At 41.5% G+C, this 20,241-nt stretch overlaps 1 protein-coding gene across 1 annotated transcript in view; it reads right to left on the reverse strand.

The window, feature by feature from the left end:
- Positions 1-20,241, reverse strand: part of nmbr (neuromedin B receptor) — a gene marked incomplete at its 5' end in the record, with an annotated part of 48,406 nt that overhangs the window by 18,405 nt on the left and 9,760 nt on the right. The window contains 2 exons of the mRNA XM_079645357.1: positions 8,880-9,095; positions 10,494-10,635. Of these exons, the coding sequence (XP_079501483.1) occupies positions 8,880-9,095; positions 10,494-10,635 (358 nt within the window). The remainder of the gene's footprint in view (positions 1-8,879; positions 9,096-10,493; positions 10,636-20,241) is intronic.

Genomic DNA, 20,241 nt, shown 5'->3' on the forward strand with positions numbered 1-20,241 from the left:
ACCGCTAAGCTAAAGGTGGCTAATGGGCTATAAAGGAACTACAGCACGGTCACATGACTTCACGTCACCACCGCTAAGCTAAAGGTGGCTAATGGGCTATAAAGGAACTACAGCATTATTTAGAGTTGTTTGGCTGCTTGTTTACACATTAAAGCCACTTGATACCAGCCTGATAATTGTCTCTCTGTTAAATATTCCCAACCATCAGCTGCAGAGTGTCTGATGCTCTTAAAGACATGTTTCAATGCATCTCTTCTGTTGGTTTATTTAACACACAAAGAGAGAGACATTATTTCTAGCCTTGAGCCCTTCACTCACAGGCTAATGTAATACCATGCTGCCTTAAGCTAATCATCAAAACCAACAAACAAACAGAAAGGAAAACAAACCGTGGAGCGAAGTTTAATCTGGAAACATGTGCACAAACAACAATAAACACAAAGCAAAACAAATAAATGTCAGCACCTCTCCAGCCTGCGCTTCCAGTGTCCTGCTTTTTCATTCCTCATTGCACATTTTCTGGAAAGATGAACAATGAAGGGAGGTTATGGTTCAGAGAAAAACACGACCTTAGGCGGTTTCTCAGACTTCTCCAGTCAGATTGAAGTGGAACCTGATGTCCTTCAGACCGAACGCTCTGACAATAACAAGTCTTCAAAGGTCCATCCCGTTACTGAAGGCTGCGTTATAGTTCAGCTATATAACAACAAATGTAAGTCCAAACATTTCAGTAAAAGAAAAGGATCGCAAGTCATTTGGAGAGTATGAGAACAAACGTGATTAACATTTCTGAAAAATAATATCAAAAGGTATGTGAAGAATATGTGTAAAAAATATCCATTACATTTGCAAAAGGGTCTTAAAAAATGTCCAGAAATATGTTAAAGGAGCCCTACTCTGCTCAAGCTCAGGTTGATATTATTATGTAGTGTCTTCATATCAACCTGAACACGAACTGAATGGGTCTCCTTTGAAAAGCCACTAAATAATAAAGAAATCTACAATCTATACAAGCACTCCGATCGGTGATGAGCTTAGGCTTTCTCGCTCTGAGTGTGTGTGTGTGTGTGTGTGTGTGTGTGTGTGTGTGTGTGTGTGTGTGTGTGTGTGTGTGTGTGTGTGTGTGTGTGTGTGTGTGTGTGTGTGTGTGTGTGTGTGTGTGTGTGTGTGTGTGTGTGTGTGTGTGTGTGTGTGTGTGTGTGTGTGTGTGTGTGTGTGTGTGTGCGTGTGCGTGTGTTCTCCGGAACATAATGAACTAACAGATAAGACGGTGTTTGGTATTGCATCGCTCCCCCTGTCCCCCATCACAAATCACACATAGATGAATTAGATGACAGGCGATTCGATGGATCCAGAAAAGGGGGAGGGGATGTTTCAGAAAAGGGGGAGGGGATGTTTCAGAAAAGGTGGAGGGGATGTTTGTAGAAATAACCCTTTGCAGCTCTATTAGAATCTCCCTGGTATTACTAATAAGTATCAAGAGGATAGGAAGTATTGACCAATAGTATTTGCTCGGTAACAGCTGATTAGCTAGATTTGCCTAAATGAACTCCATAGTAAAAAGGTGATTAATACGTACATGTGGACTAATATCCCAAACTGGGATAGGGTTTAACTGGGAAAAGACAGACAGGACTTTAAAGCAGGAAATAACAGACATAAATTATAGATTATAATGTAGAGAGGAGAGAATCAAGCCCAGGGATTAACCTGAGCCACTATACTCTGAGGATAGATCGAGGACGAGCATAAAAGGACCAAGTCAGTAATGAAGGATGGTTCTTTAGGAAAAACATCCCAGGAACTCATGAGGAATTGAAGGTCCTGTAAAATAATGTGTTTCCAAAAAACATTTGTACACAGACCTGATTTGTGTCGTCGAAAATGGAAAGCCTCTTCCCTAAATGACTGCCACGAAGTCGGAGAAAATATATATCACCGTGAGCCGTACTCAAGCTTGCTTTTTCTAACATGTTGTGGCCTAATCCAGAATGACAGGGTGGTCTTCATACATATGGCATAGTATATACACCTAGACCTTTTAAGCCCTGGGAAAAAGAAACGCGTAGTTGCAATCATGTGTAGGGGTCGGTTTGGAATTGAACTTTTCTAAATAAAAGAGTAAACACAAAGATCTGGATCCTGTAGAAGTGACGGGGGAACGGTTAGAGGAGATAAAAAACTATAGGCACTTTTTCTACTCCTCTCATACATATTCAGCTTTTTCCTCCACTGGCGACTCGTTCTATTGATGCTTACGGACCAGATGTATTTTCTGCATGAACTAATATCCGTGCCTCAGACCGTCAGAAAGTCTTCACGCCTCACTTAGGTCTCCGATGATTCACTGTTTGTTAGTCAGCGAGTCTCCATTAACCCCGAGATGTTGGGGGTCATCTTCTCTGCAGCGTTTCAGACCTGCAGAGGGCTCCTGTGTTTTCTAACGGAGAGACTTTCCTGCAGGATTTATGAGTTCTCAGGATGACAGCGTAGGTTAATGGGCTCCACAGAGTGTGAGAAATGGAAAGCAAGTTATATTATAATAACAACTGAAGCCAGTCTGTATACGTAATGAAGCCACTCTTACGGCCCCTACACACGGCGGCGTGCGGTATCGCTTGCTGGCGGGGGGGGGCTGAAACACGACCAACAACCAATCACATGAATCTCCCGCCCCAGACACACAAGCACGCGGTTTGATTGGCTAGAGCTTGTACTGGCATATGATTCGATTGGCTGACGCCTTCGTCCAGGCGGCAAAGTAGAACATTGCTCTACTTTTGCACCGCGAGAGAAGCTACGCTTTGCTCCCACAATGCAGTTCGGCGAATCGTGACGTCACCCCATTCAAAGTGAATGGGCAGAAGCGTTTAAGCGGCAACGCACGCCGCCGTGTGTAGGGGCCGTTACGGTCAATGCAAGACTCTTTGTGAGTCTTTTCGGGAAAGTATTGTTTGTTCAAGTCATTGGAAACAAGTACAAGTCCAGTATTTCATTAATATTGAGATGACTAGGCTTTTAAAATAAGTCTAGTTTAAGTCACGAGTGTGGAAAAGTTAACATTTTGAAACTTGCAATATAGAAAAGTGAACTGTTCAAGAATGAGTTGAAATGTGTTCAATCAATTCTTCAGAGACTCTTTAAGAATCTGAGTTTATTGTGAATTTGTCCGATTAATTATTTGTCTGGTTTCAGACAGAGGGTGAAAAGAGGTGCAGCAGCACAGGCAGTATGAGAAAAATAAAGAGAGAAGATGTCTCTTTAAAAAGCATAAGTCTTAAACTGCAACCATGCAGAGTTCCTCAGGGTGCTGTTCTCGGCCCATTGCAATTTTTAATTTCCATCAACAACATTACACGAGTAGTTATAGTCTGGAGCAAAACAAAAGGTTTAAAGTTAGTAAGCTGCCACTTTACATTGAATAAACTGAATTAAATGTGATTCAAAGATTATCTATTAAAGGACTCTTTAAAGTAAAGACACTACATACTGATATACACCTGAACATCAGCAGGAGAGGACTCTTTAAAGTAGAGACAGTACATACTGATATACACCTGAAAATCAGCAGGAGAGGACTCTTTAAAGTAGAGACACTACACACTGATATACACCTGAACATCAGCAGGAGAGGACTCTTTAAAGTAGAGACACTACATACTGATATACACCTGAAAATCAGCAGGAGAGGACTCTTTAAAGTAGAGACACTACATGCTGATATACACCTGAACATCAGCAGGAGAGGACTCTTTAAAGTAGAGACACTACATACTGATATACACCTGAACATCAGCAGTAGAGGACTCTTTAAAGTAGAGACACTACATGCTGATATACACCTGAACATCAGCAGGAGAGGACTCTTTAAAGTAGAGACACTACATACTGATATACACCTGAAAATCAGCAGGAGAGGACTCTTTAAAGTAGAGACACTACATACTGATATACACCTGAACATCAGCAGGAGAGGACTCTTTAAAGTAGAGACACTACATACTGATATACACCTGAACATCAGCAGGAGAGGACTCTTTAAAGTAGAGACACTACATGCTGATATACACCTGAACATCAGCAGGAGAGGACTCTTTAAAGTAGAGACACTATATACTGATATACACCTGAACATCAGCAGGAGAGGACTCTTTAAAGTAGAGACACTACATACTGATATACACATGAACATCAGCAGGAGAGCACTCTTTAAAGTAGAGACACTACATACTGATATACACCTGAACATCAGCAGGAGAGGACTCTTTAAAGTAGAGACACTACATACTGATATACACCTGAACATCAGCAGGAGAGACCAGGAGGCAGAGTCACAGTCTTACACGCTTCTCTGCGCTCTCTCCTAGGCAGTCATCCATAGGAATCCTGAACCCAATAAAATACCCAATATTAACGGTGTGTGTGTCTGCCCAAGGACAATTTAAGGTAAAACCTAATAGAGGTGTCATACATAATAACCTAATAAAAGTAAATGTAACAACTACTACAGTGCAACAAAACAGGAAGATGAAATGTGGTCTCTTAAACATAAGATCTCTTGCATCTAAAGCAATACTGGTAAATGATTTAATATCAGATTATAATATTGATATATGCTGTCTCACTGAAACTTGGTTGAGACATGAAGAATATGTCAGCATAAATGAGGCCACTCCACCCAGCCATATCAATACTCATATTGCCCGAGGCACGGGCCGAGGAGGTGGAGTTGCAGCAATCTTTGACTCAAGTTTACTTATCAATACTAAACAAAAATTAAATGATACCTCCTTTGAAAGCCTCGTTTTTAGTCTTACGCATCCGACCTGGAAAACTGTGCAGCCAATCTTATTTGTTACAGTGTACCGTGCACCAGGTCCTTATTCAGAATTCTTATCAGAATTCTCTGAGTTTTTATCAGCTTTGGTTCTTAAAACAGATAAAGTAATTATCGTAGGTGACTTTAATATTCATGTTGACGATGATAAAAATAGCCTTAGTGTTGCATTTAACTCAATATTAGATTCTGTTGGTTTCTGTCAGAGTGTAAATAAACCAACCCACTGCTATAATCACACTCTTGACCTTGTTCTGACTTATGGTATTGAAATTGAGCAACTATTAGTCGAACCGCATAATCCTGCTTTATCCGACCATTTCTTAGTAACTTTTGAAGTACTGTTACTAGACTACAAAGCATTAGCCAAAAGCTCCTGCAGCAGAAACCTATCTGTTAGTGCTATAGCCACATTTAAGGAAGAGATTCCACCAATACTTAACTCGATAGCATGTCTGCATGTAGGGGAGGAAACTTATACAAAATGTACACCACCCCAAATTGATCATGTTGTTGATAGTGCTACAGATGCGCTGCGAATAAAATTAGACTCTGTTGCTCCTTTGAAAAAGAAGAAAATAAAACAACATAGATTAGCTCCATGGCATAATGCCCAAACCCGCAAAATAAAGCAAAAGTCGAGACAACTTGAAAGGATATGGCGTTCCACTAAACTTGAAGAATCTCGTTTAATTTGGCATATTACTCTCAATGAATATAAGAAAGCACTGCGTAAAGCGAGAGCAGCCTACTACTCTTCATTAATAGATGAGAATAAGAATAATGCAAGATTTCTTTTCAGCACTGTAGCCAGGCTGACAGAGAGCCACAGCTCGACTGAGCCTTCTATTCCCATAGCACTCAGTAGTAATGATTTTATGTGCTTTTTTAACGATAAAATTGTTACTCTTAGAAACAAAATCAATGACCTCTTGCCTTTAACCAGTATAGTATTATCAACAGCTCCCGGAAACGTAAGTTCTAATATTACACTAGATCGTAAACTAGAATGCTTTTCAGCCATAAACCTTGAACAATTAAATTCAATGATTCTCTCTTCTAAACCATCAACGTGTATCTTAGACCCAATTCCAACTAAGTTGTTAAAATAAGTTTTTCCATTAATTAGCACTTCTTTATTAAATATTATGAATATGTCTTTATTATCAGGCTATGTTCCACAATCATTCAAAGTAGCAGTGATAAAACCGCTTCTTAAAAAGCACAACCTCGATCCAGAGGTTTTAGCCAACTATAGACCTATTTCTAATCTTCCATTCCTCTCAAAGATTCTTGAGAAAGCAGTCTCAAAACAGCTGTGTGATTACTTAAAAAACTATGATTTATTTGAAGATGTTCAGTCTGGCTTTAGAACACAACATAGCACAGAGACAGCTCTGGTTAAAGTCACAAATGACATTCTAATAACCTCTGACAAGGGACTTGTCTCTATTCTTGTCTTGCTCGATCTTAGTGCTGCATTTGATACTATCGACCATGATATCCTATTGCAAAGACTAGAGCACTTAGTTGGCATACAGGGAACTGCTTTAGGCTGGTTTAGGTCTTATCTATCTGAACGCTCTCAGTTTGTACGTGTCAACGATGAATCTTCCACGCAAACCAAAGTTAGCCATGGAGTGCCACAGGGCTCAGTGCTTGGACCTATTTTGTTCACATTATATATGCTTCCGTTAGGCAATATTATAAGGAATCATTCTGTAAACTTTCATTGTTATGCGGATGATACTCAACTATATTTATCAATCAAGCCTGATGAAATTAATCATCTAAATAAAATTCAAGACTGCCTCAAGGACTTAAAAACGTGGATGACCTTACATTTTTTGATGTTAAACACGACCAAAACTGAAGTTATTGTACTTGGCCCGAAGAATCTAAGAAACAAATTATCTAAAGATATATTAACTATGGATGGCATTAATTTGACCTCCAGTGAGACTGTAAGGAATCTTGGTGTTATATTTGATCAGGATTTATCCTTTAACGCCCACATAAAATCTATTTCAAGGACCGCCTACTTCCATCTACGTAACATTGCAAAAATCAGGCATATCTTGCCTCAAAACGATGCAGAGAAACTAGTCCATGCATTTGTTACTTCAATGCTGGATTATTGTAACTCCTTATTATCAGGGTGTACCAAGAAGTCAGTCAAGTCGCTTCAGCTGATTCAAAATGCTGCAGCTCGTGTACTAACCAGAGTTAGGAAAAGGGACCACATTACTCCTGTTCTGGCTGCCTTACACTGGCTCCCTATAGAACACAGGATAGAATTTAAAATTCTTCTTCTGGCCTACAAAGCCCTTAATGGGCAGGCGCCATCTTACCTTAAAGAACTCATTATACCCTACTGTCCTACTAGGGCATTGCGTTCCAAGAATGCAGGGTTGTTGGTTGTTCCTAGAGTCTCTAAAAGTACAATGGGACCCAGAGCCTTTTCTTATCAAGCTCCACTTTTGTGGAATCAGCTTCCAGTTTGTGTTCGGACGGCAGACACCCTATCCGTTTTTAAGAGTGCGCTTAAGACCTTCCTTTTTGATAAAGCTTATAGTTAGGGCTGATTAGATTCAGCCCCTAGTTTTGCTGATATAGGCTTAGTTTGTCGGGGGACATCTTACTTCTTCCTTCTCTCTGTCTATACCTGTGTACTCTCATGTTCCGATTAACCCAGCTTCCCCAAATGTCTTTCTTTTTGGTGTCTATATACGCCGGGATCCGGAGTCATGGATGATCCTGCGGTCCTGTGTCATGGATTGCGAGTCCTGGATCTTGAGTTGTGGCTGTGGTCCTGGATCATAAGTCCTGGATGGATATCCTCATGGATTCATCTTCCTATTATACACACATGCATTTCCAAACATTTGGTCTACCTATGTTCTAAATGTATTATCTTTTCAATTTACACACGGCATCTATTGCACGTCTGTCCGTCCTGGGAGAGGGATCCCTCCTCTGTTGCTTTCCCTGAGGTTTCTCCCATTTTCCCCTTTAAACTGTGGGTTTTCTCTGGAAGTTTTTCCTTGTACGATGTGAGGGTCTAAGGACAGAGGGTCTAAGGACAGAGGGTCTAAGGACAGAGGGTGTCGTATTGTCATACTGATATTCTGTACAAACTGTCAAGTCCACTGAGACAAATGTAACATTTGTGATATTGGGCTATATAAATAAACATTGATTGATTGATTGATTGAGGAGAGGACTCTTTAAAGTAGAGACTCTACATACTGATATACACCTGAACATCAGCAGGAGAGGACTCTTTAAAGTAGAGACACTACATACTGATATACACCTGAACATCAGCAGGAGAGGACTCTTTAAAGTAGAGACTCTACATACTGATATACACCTGAACATCAGCAGTAGAAAACTATTTAAAGTAGAGACACTACATACTGATATACACCTGAACATCAGCAGGAGGGGACTCTTTAAAGTAGAGACACTACATACTGATATACACCTGAACATCAGCAGGAGAGGACTCTTTAAAGTAGAGACACTACATACTGATATACACCTGAACATCAGCAGGAGAGGACTCTTTAAAGTAGAGATACTACATACTGATATACACCTGAACATCAGCAGGAGAGGACTCTTTAAAGTAGAGACACTACATGCTGATATACACCTGAACATCAGCAGGAGAGGACTCTTTAAAGTAGAGACAATACATACTGATATACACCTGAACATCAGCAGGAGAGGACTCTTTAAAGTAGAGATACTACATACTGATATACACCTGAACATCAGCAGGAGAGGACTCTTTAAAGTAGAGACACTACATGCTGATATACACCTGAACATCAGCAGGAGAGGACTCTTTAAAGTAGAGACAATACATACTGATATACACCTGAACATCAGCAGGAGAGGACTCTTTAAAGTAGAGACACTACATGCTGATATACACCTGAACATCAGCAGGAGGGGACTCTTTAAAGGGAATCATTATCTTATCACAGACTTCATTGAGATAACTTGTAAGCTTTGTGGCAGCAGCTTTTCTCACCTGTCTCTTGGTGTGTTCGCTGATCTCTCCCGGCATGTCGTGAGCGCTTTTGATCAGCGTGCGGGCGATGTGGTAGTAGTACACGGAGATGATGGTCAGAGGAATGAGGAAGTAAACCAGGAAAATCATCACAGAGTGGATCTTAGGATGCATTTCATTGGACAGCGGGTACGGCACGCAGTTCACAAAGGTCCCATTCGTTAGATCCCCGTGACCCTAAGGGGGGAGGAAGCAAGGAGAGAGGAAACATCACATTACATTTATCCAAAGCGACCTACAAACTCAATACTGTGGGCAATCCCCACAGGAGCACTTTGGGGTGAAGTGACACCACGACATGCTGACTGCAGTGGGACTCGGACAGGGACAGTGCAGAATAATAAACATGTCTGTAGCCATGTTTCATCTGTAGTCCCTGGACAGAAGTCACCCTTAAAACAAGTGATACAATACAATCAGTAAAAACACGCAACAAAGAGGATTACAATACTGGGGATGCTGATAAAAAACAAAACATAAAAGTAAGATAGCACCAGGTTAGTCAGTACAGACGGACAGAGGGTGCTGACAGCTGATCCCTCACTGTGTTCAAATGGGATTTAAAGTAACTGAACGTGTTTCCTTCTCTGATTGTTGCTGGGATTAAGGTCCTTTGTTGAGCAGCTTTAACACAACATGTCGATTGGGTAATCTCCTCTTTCCCACCTGTTGTTAAACTATATCGTACATTACATTTACATAGCACACTTTAAAAACAACGTCATCTCAAGGTGCTTCACAATGCTACGAGGAGCTTATTGAATAACATATAGTCATATAAAAAAGGTTCAGAGCATAAAGGGTTAGAATACAAATACACACAATAAAGGACAGTCAGTAAAATGCGGAGCGGAGCAGGTGGGTTTTGAGGCTTTTCTTAAAAACGTTTCTTATATAGCATTGTCTGTATGGTGATAAATCTGAATGGAGGTGAGGTAAGGACGTATTTAATCAATGAGAGGAAAGGAAGCATAGGAGAGGAGGCAAGGAGAGGAGGACAGTCAGGAGGATCACAACACATCAGTGATTGCAGTGGGAGTTCACCGTAAATCTGAGAGAGAATCAGTTTATCGCTGTCGGGGGGACGATAGTGACGGAGATCCAGGATGAGCCTTCAACAGGAAGTGATGAACGGCTAACAGTCAACAGGAAGTGATGAACGGCTAACAGTCAGACTGAAACCAAACAAGGTCGCCAACTACATCTGCCAGGATCTCATTATGTGTCCAAACCCAGCTGGGTTAGGGTTAGTCGAGTCAACTTTAAGGTCATAATGAAACAATAAACAAAGAAACATGTAAACAAATGCAGATGTTGCTTGCAGAACACAGGCCTATCAGATAGACATAACTTTGTGTCATTTAAGTATATGCAGATGAGACCATTTAACTTATTGAACACTTTGGGTACATTTTTAATTATGTTACATTCTTAACAAAGACAGTTATATATATATATATATATATATATATATATATATATATACATATATATATACATACATATATAGTGGTATATGAGCAGTGGTTGTTGTTCTGAAGCGGTATTTGTTGTGTTTCTAGGTCTGTGTTGTACCTGCATGGTGACGACTTGTGAGAAGATGGCTTCAGGAACAGCCAGCAGAACGGAGAGCAGCCAGATGGAGACGGCCTTCAGACACGTCCAGAAGACAGCGCTGGACGTCTGGATGTCCATCGGGTTCACGATCGCCTTGTACCTGACGAAGACAGAGAAAAACATCTATTGAGGCCCTGTAACCACTTCCTGTACCCTAGTATTCACGTCAATGGTTTTCTGAATGAGTGTTTCGTTGTTTCGTTCTGTTCTATGACATCAAATATGTCAGTTAATGGTGGATTTAGAAACAGCAGGTTGCTAACAAGTGTCTAAATGAGAAGATTAAACATCATCACACCCAACATTAGCCTCCTTTAGTTTAGCGGTGGTGACGTGAAGTCATGTGACCGTGCTGTAGTTCCTTTATAGCCCAACATTAACCTCCTTTAGCTTAGCGGTGGTGACGTGAAGTCATGTGACCGTGCTGTAGTTCCTTTATAGCCCAACATTAGCCTCCTTTAGCTAAGAGGTGGTGACGTGAAGTCATGTGACCGTGCTGTAGTTCCTTTATAGCCCAACATTAGCCTCCTTTAGTTTAGCGGTGGTGACGTGAAGTCATGTGACCGTGCTGTAGTTCCTTTATAGCCCAACATTAGCCTCCTTTAGCTTAGAGGTGGTGACGTGAAGTCATGTGACCGTGCTGTAGTTCCTTTATAGCCCAACATTAGCCTCCTTTAGCTTAGCGGTGGTGACGTGAAGTCATGTGACCGTGCTGTAGTTCCTTTATAGCCCAACATTAGCCTCCTTTAGCTTAGCGGTGGTGACGTGAAGTCATGTGACCGTGCTGTAGTTCCTTTATAGCCCAACATTAGCCTCCTTTAGCTAAGAGGTGGTGACGTGAAGTCATGTGACCGTGCTGTAGTTCCTTTATAGCCCAACATTAGCCACCTTTAGCTTAGCGGTGGTGACGTGAAGTCATGTGACCGTGCTGTAGTTCCTTTATAGCCCAACATTAGCCTCCTTTAGCTTAGCGGTGGTGACGTGAAGTCATGTGACCGTGCTGTAGTTCCTTTATAGCCCAACATTAGCCTCCTTTAGCTTAGCGGTGGTGACGTGAAGTCATGTGACCGTGCTGTAGTTCCTTTATAGCCCAACATTAGCCTCCTTTAGCTTAGCGGTGGTGACGTGAAGTCATGTGACCGTGCTGTAGTTCCTTTATAGCCCAACATTAGCCACCTTTAGCTTAGCGGTGGTGACGTGAAGTCATGTGACCGTGCTGTAGTTCCTTTATAGCCCAACATTAGCCTCCTTTAGCTTAGCGGTGGTGACGTGAAGTCATGTGACCGTGCTGTAGTTCCTTTATAGCCCAACATTAGCCTCCTTTAGCTTAGCGGTGGTGCCGTGAAGTCATGTGACCGTGCTGTAGTTCCTTTATAGCCCAACATTAGCCTCCTTTAGCTTAGCGGTGGTGACGGGAAGTCATGTGACCGTGCTGTAGTTCCTTTATAGCCCAACAATAGCCTCCTTTAGCTTAGCGGTGGTGACGTGAAGTCATGTGACCGTGCTGTAGTTCCTTTATAGCCCAACATTAGCCACCTTTAGCTTAGCGGTGGTGACGTGAAGTCATGTGACCGTGCTGTAGTTCCTTTATAGCCCAACATTAGCCTCCTTTAGCTTAGCGGTGGTGACGGGAAGTCATGTGACCGTGCTGTAGTTCCTTTATAGCCCAACATTAGCCTCCTTTAGCTTAGCGGTGGTGACGTGAAGTCATGTGACCGTGCTGTAGTTCCTTTATAGCCCAACATTAACCTCCTTTAGCTAAGAGGTGGTGACGTGAAGTCATGTGACCGTGCTGTAGTTCCTCTATAGCCCAACATTAGCCACCTTTAGCTTTAGCTTTGTTAATGTCTGTCTCGCCCCAAACTTTATACGGCAGGAACTGTGATACAGAGACTGAAAAGCTGTTGGAGCAGATCGGCCAGCAGACGTGAGTGTTGGACTTTACCTCTGTGTGAGAATCCGTCTGTGGTGTTTCTTTAAAGAATACGACTGTGTCTCTCTTTGTTTACATATTAAAGGAAACAGAAGATGCTGATTTCCAACAAGTTATTATATACTGCATCGTTTGTGTATAAAAGCTGCGTCCTGGTGTATCTTGGTGTCAGGATGTTGAACTGTGTTTGAGTTTCTGCTTCCAGCTGGACTGGATTTGTCCTCCAGATTTCACTCTGATTTCTCGTCTCTAAACAAAAACTCTTCTTGCTGTGTTTCACTCAGGGTCACAGAGTCGTCCCCCTGTCTATCGTACATCTTTGTGCCGTGTCACACTTCATGTCTTGGTGAAGAGTTATTGATTATTAATGTCAGGTATAGGAGATAGACAGCGTGACCCCAGGCTGTGCATATTACCACACACAGTGCAGTGAAGTGCAGTGAAAGCTGGTGAGATGAACCTGGTATGAGCAACAATGGAGGCAACAGGACTGAATCCACGTAGGAGGAAACATGGAGGGAATGCAGAGTAACATCAGAAGGGACAGTGTGCAGGAGAGTAAACACATCAAACTGGGGAAAGCATTTCTTTAGGAGCTGGATATCTGTACGTGACATTTTTCGTCCTCCACCTTCCTCATGGTGCGCTCACACTATATTACGCAACGCTGTATTGCAATGAGAGCAGCATCCGGACTAAAACCACCAGACTCAGAGACAGTTTCATCCCTCAGGCCATCAGACTGTTAAACACCTAGACTCTGTAAGAACATCCAGAACATTCATCAGTTTGCTAATTATTTCATCTAATATATTATATTGTATCTAGACTCTTCTGGATATATTTCAACTTTATTTGTATTAACTTGCACATCTCCAAACATTCTCTTGCCCTGTGTTATCTGTTTGATTTGTTCTATGTCCTGTATATGTTCATGTTGCTCTGTTGGAGAAGCCTGTGACTTCAGTTTTTCATTGACATCTACGCCATATTTTCCAACCTTGAGACCTTAGAAATCGGGAGCATTTCAAAATGCAAAATGGGGGGGGGGTACTAGTGGATCGCCGGAGCTGTTAGATTAACATTAACATGCTTATTGTAGTTCTAAGTTCAATTCCTTGCAGCCTGTAGCACCATCCTTGATGGAGCATATGTGTGGGCAGGAAAGGAGTGAGCAGAGAGTAGAGCAGTTGTCGATTCTTGTTCTGTTTTCTGTGACTATCTGCCTCACCCTGTCAGACTTTCAGTTGTGCGCGCTACTAAAGAGACGTGTTACCATGGAAACCAAGAATGGTGTAGCTGTATTAAAGTCAGAGTGGAAACAGTCCTGAGTAAATCGGATTTAGTCAGAAATCGGGAGAAATGCGGGAGAATTATGACCCCAGGAGGAAACCGGGAGAGAGCAATGAAATCGGGAGTCTCCCGCGAAAATCGGGAGGGTTGACAAGTATGATCTACGCTGTAGCTGCTGAGCACATGGTGATGAAGCCTTGAGATGAGCGTATACAGGATGCTGAATTAACTACAGAATGATACGGCTCCATTAAAAACCTTATTTATGAAGTCTGAACACATGACGGCTCGCAGAACACTTGTAACACTCGTGCTTCCTGAGTGGAGTCTGTGTCACGATCTGTCTGTTGTTTTTGTCTTGTTTTTTTCTGTCTTTGGTTTCCTGTTTTATTTTGAAAAGTGTTCACCTCCTGTCTTGCCTGTTGCTTTCTGTCTGTTTTTCCATCCTGATTACCTGATTGTGTTCACCTGGTGCCCCTGTGTTTTCTCCTCCCTCCTCACCTGTCTCTTGTTTGTTTGATTATTCCTGTGTGCATTTAGGTTCTGTGTTTTCTGTTAGTCTCTGTGAGTTCCTTGTGTTTCTTGACTTTGTTCACGGGGAAGTTCTGTTTTGTTCTTTTTTGACCTTGGATTAAAGGTGTTTTCTGTGAGATCTGCGTTTGGGTCCTGCCTGCTTCGCTCTACCCTGACAGTTTGGATGGATCAGGGCGAAGAGAGAAGAAGAGAAACTGGAAAACGTTTCTTTACTGTATTTGGACTGAACGCTCCCTGGAACGCAGCTCAGTGATTAATAACCTGAGCTCCAGTAGCTCTATCATCCGTCTGCTTCTGTCTAGACATTCACAACAACACTGCATAAAACAAATCACCGCTTCTCTTCCTGTGTGTGTGACCAGGGGTTTAACTTTGGTTTGAGAAGGGGGGGACACACAAAACAGGGGTCTTGGTGTTCTCCACCAGAAAAAAATTCTTGATTTCAATCCCATTTCCTGCATTTCTACATTTAGGGTGATAGAAAATCCAAGAAAGAATGTATCTATCCATCTACCCATCTATCTATCTATCTATCCATCTATCTATCCATCCATCTATCTATCTATCTATCTATCTATCTATCCATCTATCTATCCATCCATCTATCTATCTATCTATCTATCTATCTATCTATCTATCTATCTATCTATCTATCCATCTATCTATCTATCTATCTATATCTATCTATCCATCCATCTATCCATCTATCTATCCATCTCTACCTATCTATCTATCTATCTATCTATCTATCCATCTATAGGGGGCGATAGCCAACTGGAGAGACTCTTGATGAAATGTAAATAATGAATTTTAACTTTGTGTAATAGACCAATCTACGACCAAAACAGAAACATATCTACTAAATCTTCCAAATCAGCCCAAAGCGTGTCAGGATCATTCTACAGAGAGTACAGATATGGAAACGTTCTGGATGAAACTGACCATGTTGATGCTGAACATGTGAGAAAGCTGCAGACGCTTAGGGGTGTATTCCCAGCTGTCTCGTCTCCCTGCAGATCTGGTGTCAGCTCTTTCACTGATGCTCCGGTGGTTCAAGACACCTTTGCGTGATTAGGGCTGGTTGCTAGAGGTACTACTGAAAGTCAGTAATGAGACGTACAGCCAAAAGTGTGTCCCATGATCTACCTCACATTCAAGATTCAAGTTCAGGTCTTCATCATGTGCATGTTAGCTACAGGACATAGAACAAATAAAACAGATCAAATAGCGAAGAGAATGTTTTGAGATGTGCAAGTTAATACAAATAAAATATAAATAGTCTACAAGTAAGTGGAATATGATATATTGGATCAATCATTTGCAAACAGATGAATGTTTCAGGATGTTTTTGGCACCAATCACACAACATCATATCTTAAAAACAGACCTTTTAACTCTCCTCAGATATATTAACGTATACAATTCAAAAGTGAATAAGAGGAAGCAGTGACCGAGGGATGGATCTCAACATGGTGGATGAAATTCTCCTGCTGCCACGTGACACATCAGATTTAGGTTAAAAACCAGAATTCACAACGACTGACGGATTAAATGTTTCTGCTCAGTGAGGTTTTACAAAATGTGGACGGTATTGGACATTTATAAAAGTGCAAAAGGTGGATCATGTTGTGAAAGTGAGGACATGTGAGAGCTCAGGGATGGGACTGTCAGCAGCTTTAGTAAGAATGTAGAGTAACTTCAGATAATGAGCTACGTTTAGGTGTTACTCCTAAAACGTTTGATAAGAAGCTTGGCAACATGAAACTCAACACAGTCAGAGTGTGTGTGTGTGTGTGTGTGTGTGTGTGTGTGTGTGTGTGTGTGTGTGTGTGTGTGTGTGTGTGTGTGTGTGTGTGTGTGTGTGTGTGTGTGTGTGTGTGTGTGTCTGAAATGCTGGATGAGCTCGTGTTGAGCACCCACTCCCTTGTTTTCTTACATCACAAAAACGTCTTAGCTGCAGAGGTGGAGCTATTTGTTTAATTTATTATTATTTATTTATTTATATTATATAGTATTTTTGTTTTTTATGTATATATTTTGTATTATTCATCTCTTTCTTTTTTCTCTTTTTATTTATTCATTATTTATGTTTGTATTTCTTCATTTGAATCATGATGTTTGTTAGTATTGACAGGACACGATTGTGTAGATTCCTTCTGGAGAGAAATGAACAAAACAAAAACACGTTGATCGAAGGTCAGACAGCTCAGACCTCAGGGGACAGACTGTGTGTGTGTGTGTGTGTGTGTGTGTGTGTGTGTGTGTGTGTGTGTGTGTGTGTGTGTGTGTGTGTGTGTGTGTGTGTGTGTGTGTGTGTGTGTGTGTGTGTGTGTGTGTGTGTGTTTGTGTGTGTGTGTGTGTGTGTGTGTGTGTGTGTGTGTGTGTGTGTGTGTGTGTGTGTGTGTGTGTGTGTGTGTGTGTGTGTGTGTGTGTGTGTCCTGCAGTAAAGGTAAAGGTCAGCGTGTTATGCTTCATGCATGGTGGCAGCTGTAAGCCTGAGAGGTTTCTTTGAGAGACTCTGAGGGCACCGAAGCAGCTCCATGTTTATTCAAGAAGCTGCGATACCCCGACGCTAATCTCAGTTTCGTATTCTGAGCAGGATGCATGCTGGGAAGTCTGCAGATTGGGAGGCATGGTACATCTTTGTAAATTGATCCAAAATGAAGTCAAAGAATTCTTGGATATTTTCTATATTCTGAACTATTTGAACGGGATCAGGAAATGTTGTGTTACAAAATAATCCAAAATGCTCATATTGTTTCAGTTTTACAATAAAAATGTGTTTTCTAAAATAAAATGTATTTCTTAAAACAAGATGATCGTTCTTTTGCAAGTACCACAGCAGATTAGGTTTACACATACAAGGAATGCCTTGGTGTACATTGTTGTGACGGAGCGGATCACAGAGTGGCAGCCGGCGGCACACACACCAGACAGCCAGACACCAAACACTTCCTGCTGTCTTCCGTCCGTCAATAAATGAGGTTTAAATCGTCTCATCCCTTTCCCCCTCCCTTTCTGTAGCGCGACCATGAGTCCCTCACAACCATGAGTCCCTCACAACCATGAGTGCATGCTTGCGAGTCTACAATTATTTAAACATACATTAAACTAAAGTAAACGATGCTTGCCTGACGAGCAGCGAATTTCATTGATAGAAAACCTAATTTTGGTAACTTTGATTTCGTTTATTTAAATTGTTTCGATGTTCTCAAACAGTATTTATATATTTGTTTCGTTATAAATAAAATTGTCTGAGCTTAAATCAACCGACCTAGCCTATGTTTACGAAGGAACAAAGAGAACACCGTCACAATTGTGCATACATAAACCCGGATAAGACGATAAAAACATAACAATCAAAGAAATTAAATAAAAACATCTTTGTTTCATCTGAGAAACAACTCAAAATAATATGAAATATAATTAAGATGCGTTGTCATAAAACAAGAACCTATATGTCACTGCATTCTTACTTTTTAAGTTATTATGTCTCATGTGAAGTGTAAAGACATATTCTGACTCAATATTAGAAACATATACTTGGCAATATTTCCATTTTTTACAGTGTGTTACTGTTTAGGAGTTACTGCTATTTGCTTTCATCCAGTTGCCATCTTTGGGTTCAGTGATTACATTATGGATATCATGCAGTCACGTAGGTTTATCTACAGACAGATTAAGTTAGGCTAACATTTCAGCTTCCATATTCCCCGGGGCCGTTTATCTTTTTGTTTTTAAACGTTCCTCGCCGGAGGAACCAGAGATATCCATTTTGTGCATCTTTGCCACTGTCTTTTTAAATGCGTCAAACGCTTGAGAATACTGTTTTTGTAACTGGGTAAAGTCACATGGCACTAACGCTGAGCTACGATTGGTGAAACTCGTCAGTGCCTGATGGGACACAGCTAGGGTTGAGAGATCGTATTCATGGAGGGAAACAGGAAGCAAACACTCAGTTTTAAAGTGTTGTCCAATCACCTCCTCCTCTGTCAACACAAATTGTGAAATAATTGATTGCATTTGAAGCAGGAAGTTTAACATCACAATAACAATGGGCTGATTCGGTTCAGGAAAGCCCCGTGAGCTCCTCGCTGTAGAGGGAACATGGAACACGCTATTTGTTGTTTGTTTATATCACAGTCTGTTCTTCTTCTCTCGGTTATCACGCAGTCTGACTTCCGGTTGTTGCCTCTTTTGAATGATGAATACACACTATCGCCGCCTGCTGGTAAGGAGAGTTATTGCCGCTCACGCATGCGCAGTTCGTACGTGCTTCTTGGCCGTCGGCTGAAGTCTTTGCGGTGTGTTCCAGTGCGACACATGGCAGAGACGCAGAGACGTTTGGTGTTCTTTGGTGTCAGAGAATCAGCACTTTGGAAACAGAGGGGATTATGGGTAATGCTGCAATGATCTGTTTGGTGTTTCAGCCAATCAGAGACAGGCTCTGGATATATCTGAGACCTGTGATATATTGATGAAAGACAGTATAATAGAGGACCTTTGTTGTCCAGTCACCTCCTCCTGTGGTGAAGCTGTTATAACGCCACAGTATTCCCTCCTTCGTCACTTGAGCATCAGCTGACTGAGTCCACCGTCTCTTGGGAGGCCGCTGTGGTTTCAGAGATGAATGAATTAATAATTTGCAGATCACGAGGTACTGACTGGTTTTGTTTACCCGCGTTTTCCCCCAACAGCCACGCTGTCCGTCTGAAACGCTTTCCCATCAGCTCCTTTCCGGGAACTCATTTCCTGATCACACAGCTGTGTTTCGGACCCCGATGGCCTCTAATGAGCCCCTAACGAGACTAAAGGCCACTAACGAGCCCTTAACTTGCCTGAAGGTCCTTGAACAGCACAACAAGCTAATGGACAATTAGCATAATGATAGCAATGGTGACTGGAGCCCCAATCACCTCAAGATGACTCACACAAACACTAACCTGTAATTGAACGGTCAAACAGTCGACAGTACGTTTTTCATTCCGCTCTATTTCAATGTAAATATTGTTATATCTTTAGTCAGGACGTTGCAGGATATGAGTCGTGGTCTTAATAGCTCAATATGGGCCCAATAAGGCAGCAGTACCACAATAATACTAATTCTCCCATAATAACACTTAACAAATATGATCTATTCTTATGTAACAAGACATAAAACTATAAGTTTTAATTGTGTCTAAAATAATATTTTCTAGTTTTACTTGTATGTACGCACCACGACATCAAGTGAAATTCCTCGTACGCGTCAACCTAGCTGGTGATGAAGCTGATTCTGATTCAGATAGGAGGAAACATGGACATTAATAAATGCTTTTGTCTTCACTGACGGTCTATTTTTAAACGGGTACAAAGATGTAGAAGAAAGTTGAGTGTGAAAGAGATAATTAAACTCGACATGTGATGTTCGCGAACCATCCGATTCTTTGGAACGGCTCTTTGGTGCGAACGAAGGGAACCGAGTCGTACTCGGTGAGAGTTCTTTTTATCGTTGGTTCACTGCGTGCCATAAATCCACTCTCCTTTACGTGAACCGTGAAAAAACTTGATTTTGTTCCCCAAGCGTATTCTGTGAAGACCCGCCCCTACTCTGATTGGTCAGGTTTAGGAAGGAATGCAACATTTGAAAAGCCAAAATATATTTTAAAGCAGGGTCAACAATAATCTCCACCGACACTTTGAAAAAAAATACGTCTCCTGAGAGTCTCCTTTGAACGGCTCTTTTGAACGGCTCTTTTGAACGGCTCTTTTGAACGTCTCTTTTGAACGGCTCTGTTGAACGTCTCTGTTGAACGTCTCTTTTGAACGTCTCTGTTGAACGTCTCTTTTGAACGTCTCTGTTGAACGTCTCTTTTGAACGTCTCTTTTGAACGTCTCTTTTGAACGTCTCTTTTGAACGTCTCTGTTGAACGTCTCTTTTGAACGTCTCTTTTGAACGTCTCTTTT

Source organism: Notothenia rossii (genome assembly GCF_949606895.1).
Source record: "Notothenia rossii genome assembly, chromosome: 8".
Classification (NCBI taxonomy): Eukaryota; Metazoa; Chordata; class Actinopteri; order Perciformes; family Nototheniidae; genus Notothenia; species Notothenia rossii.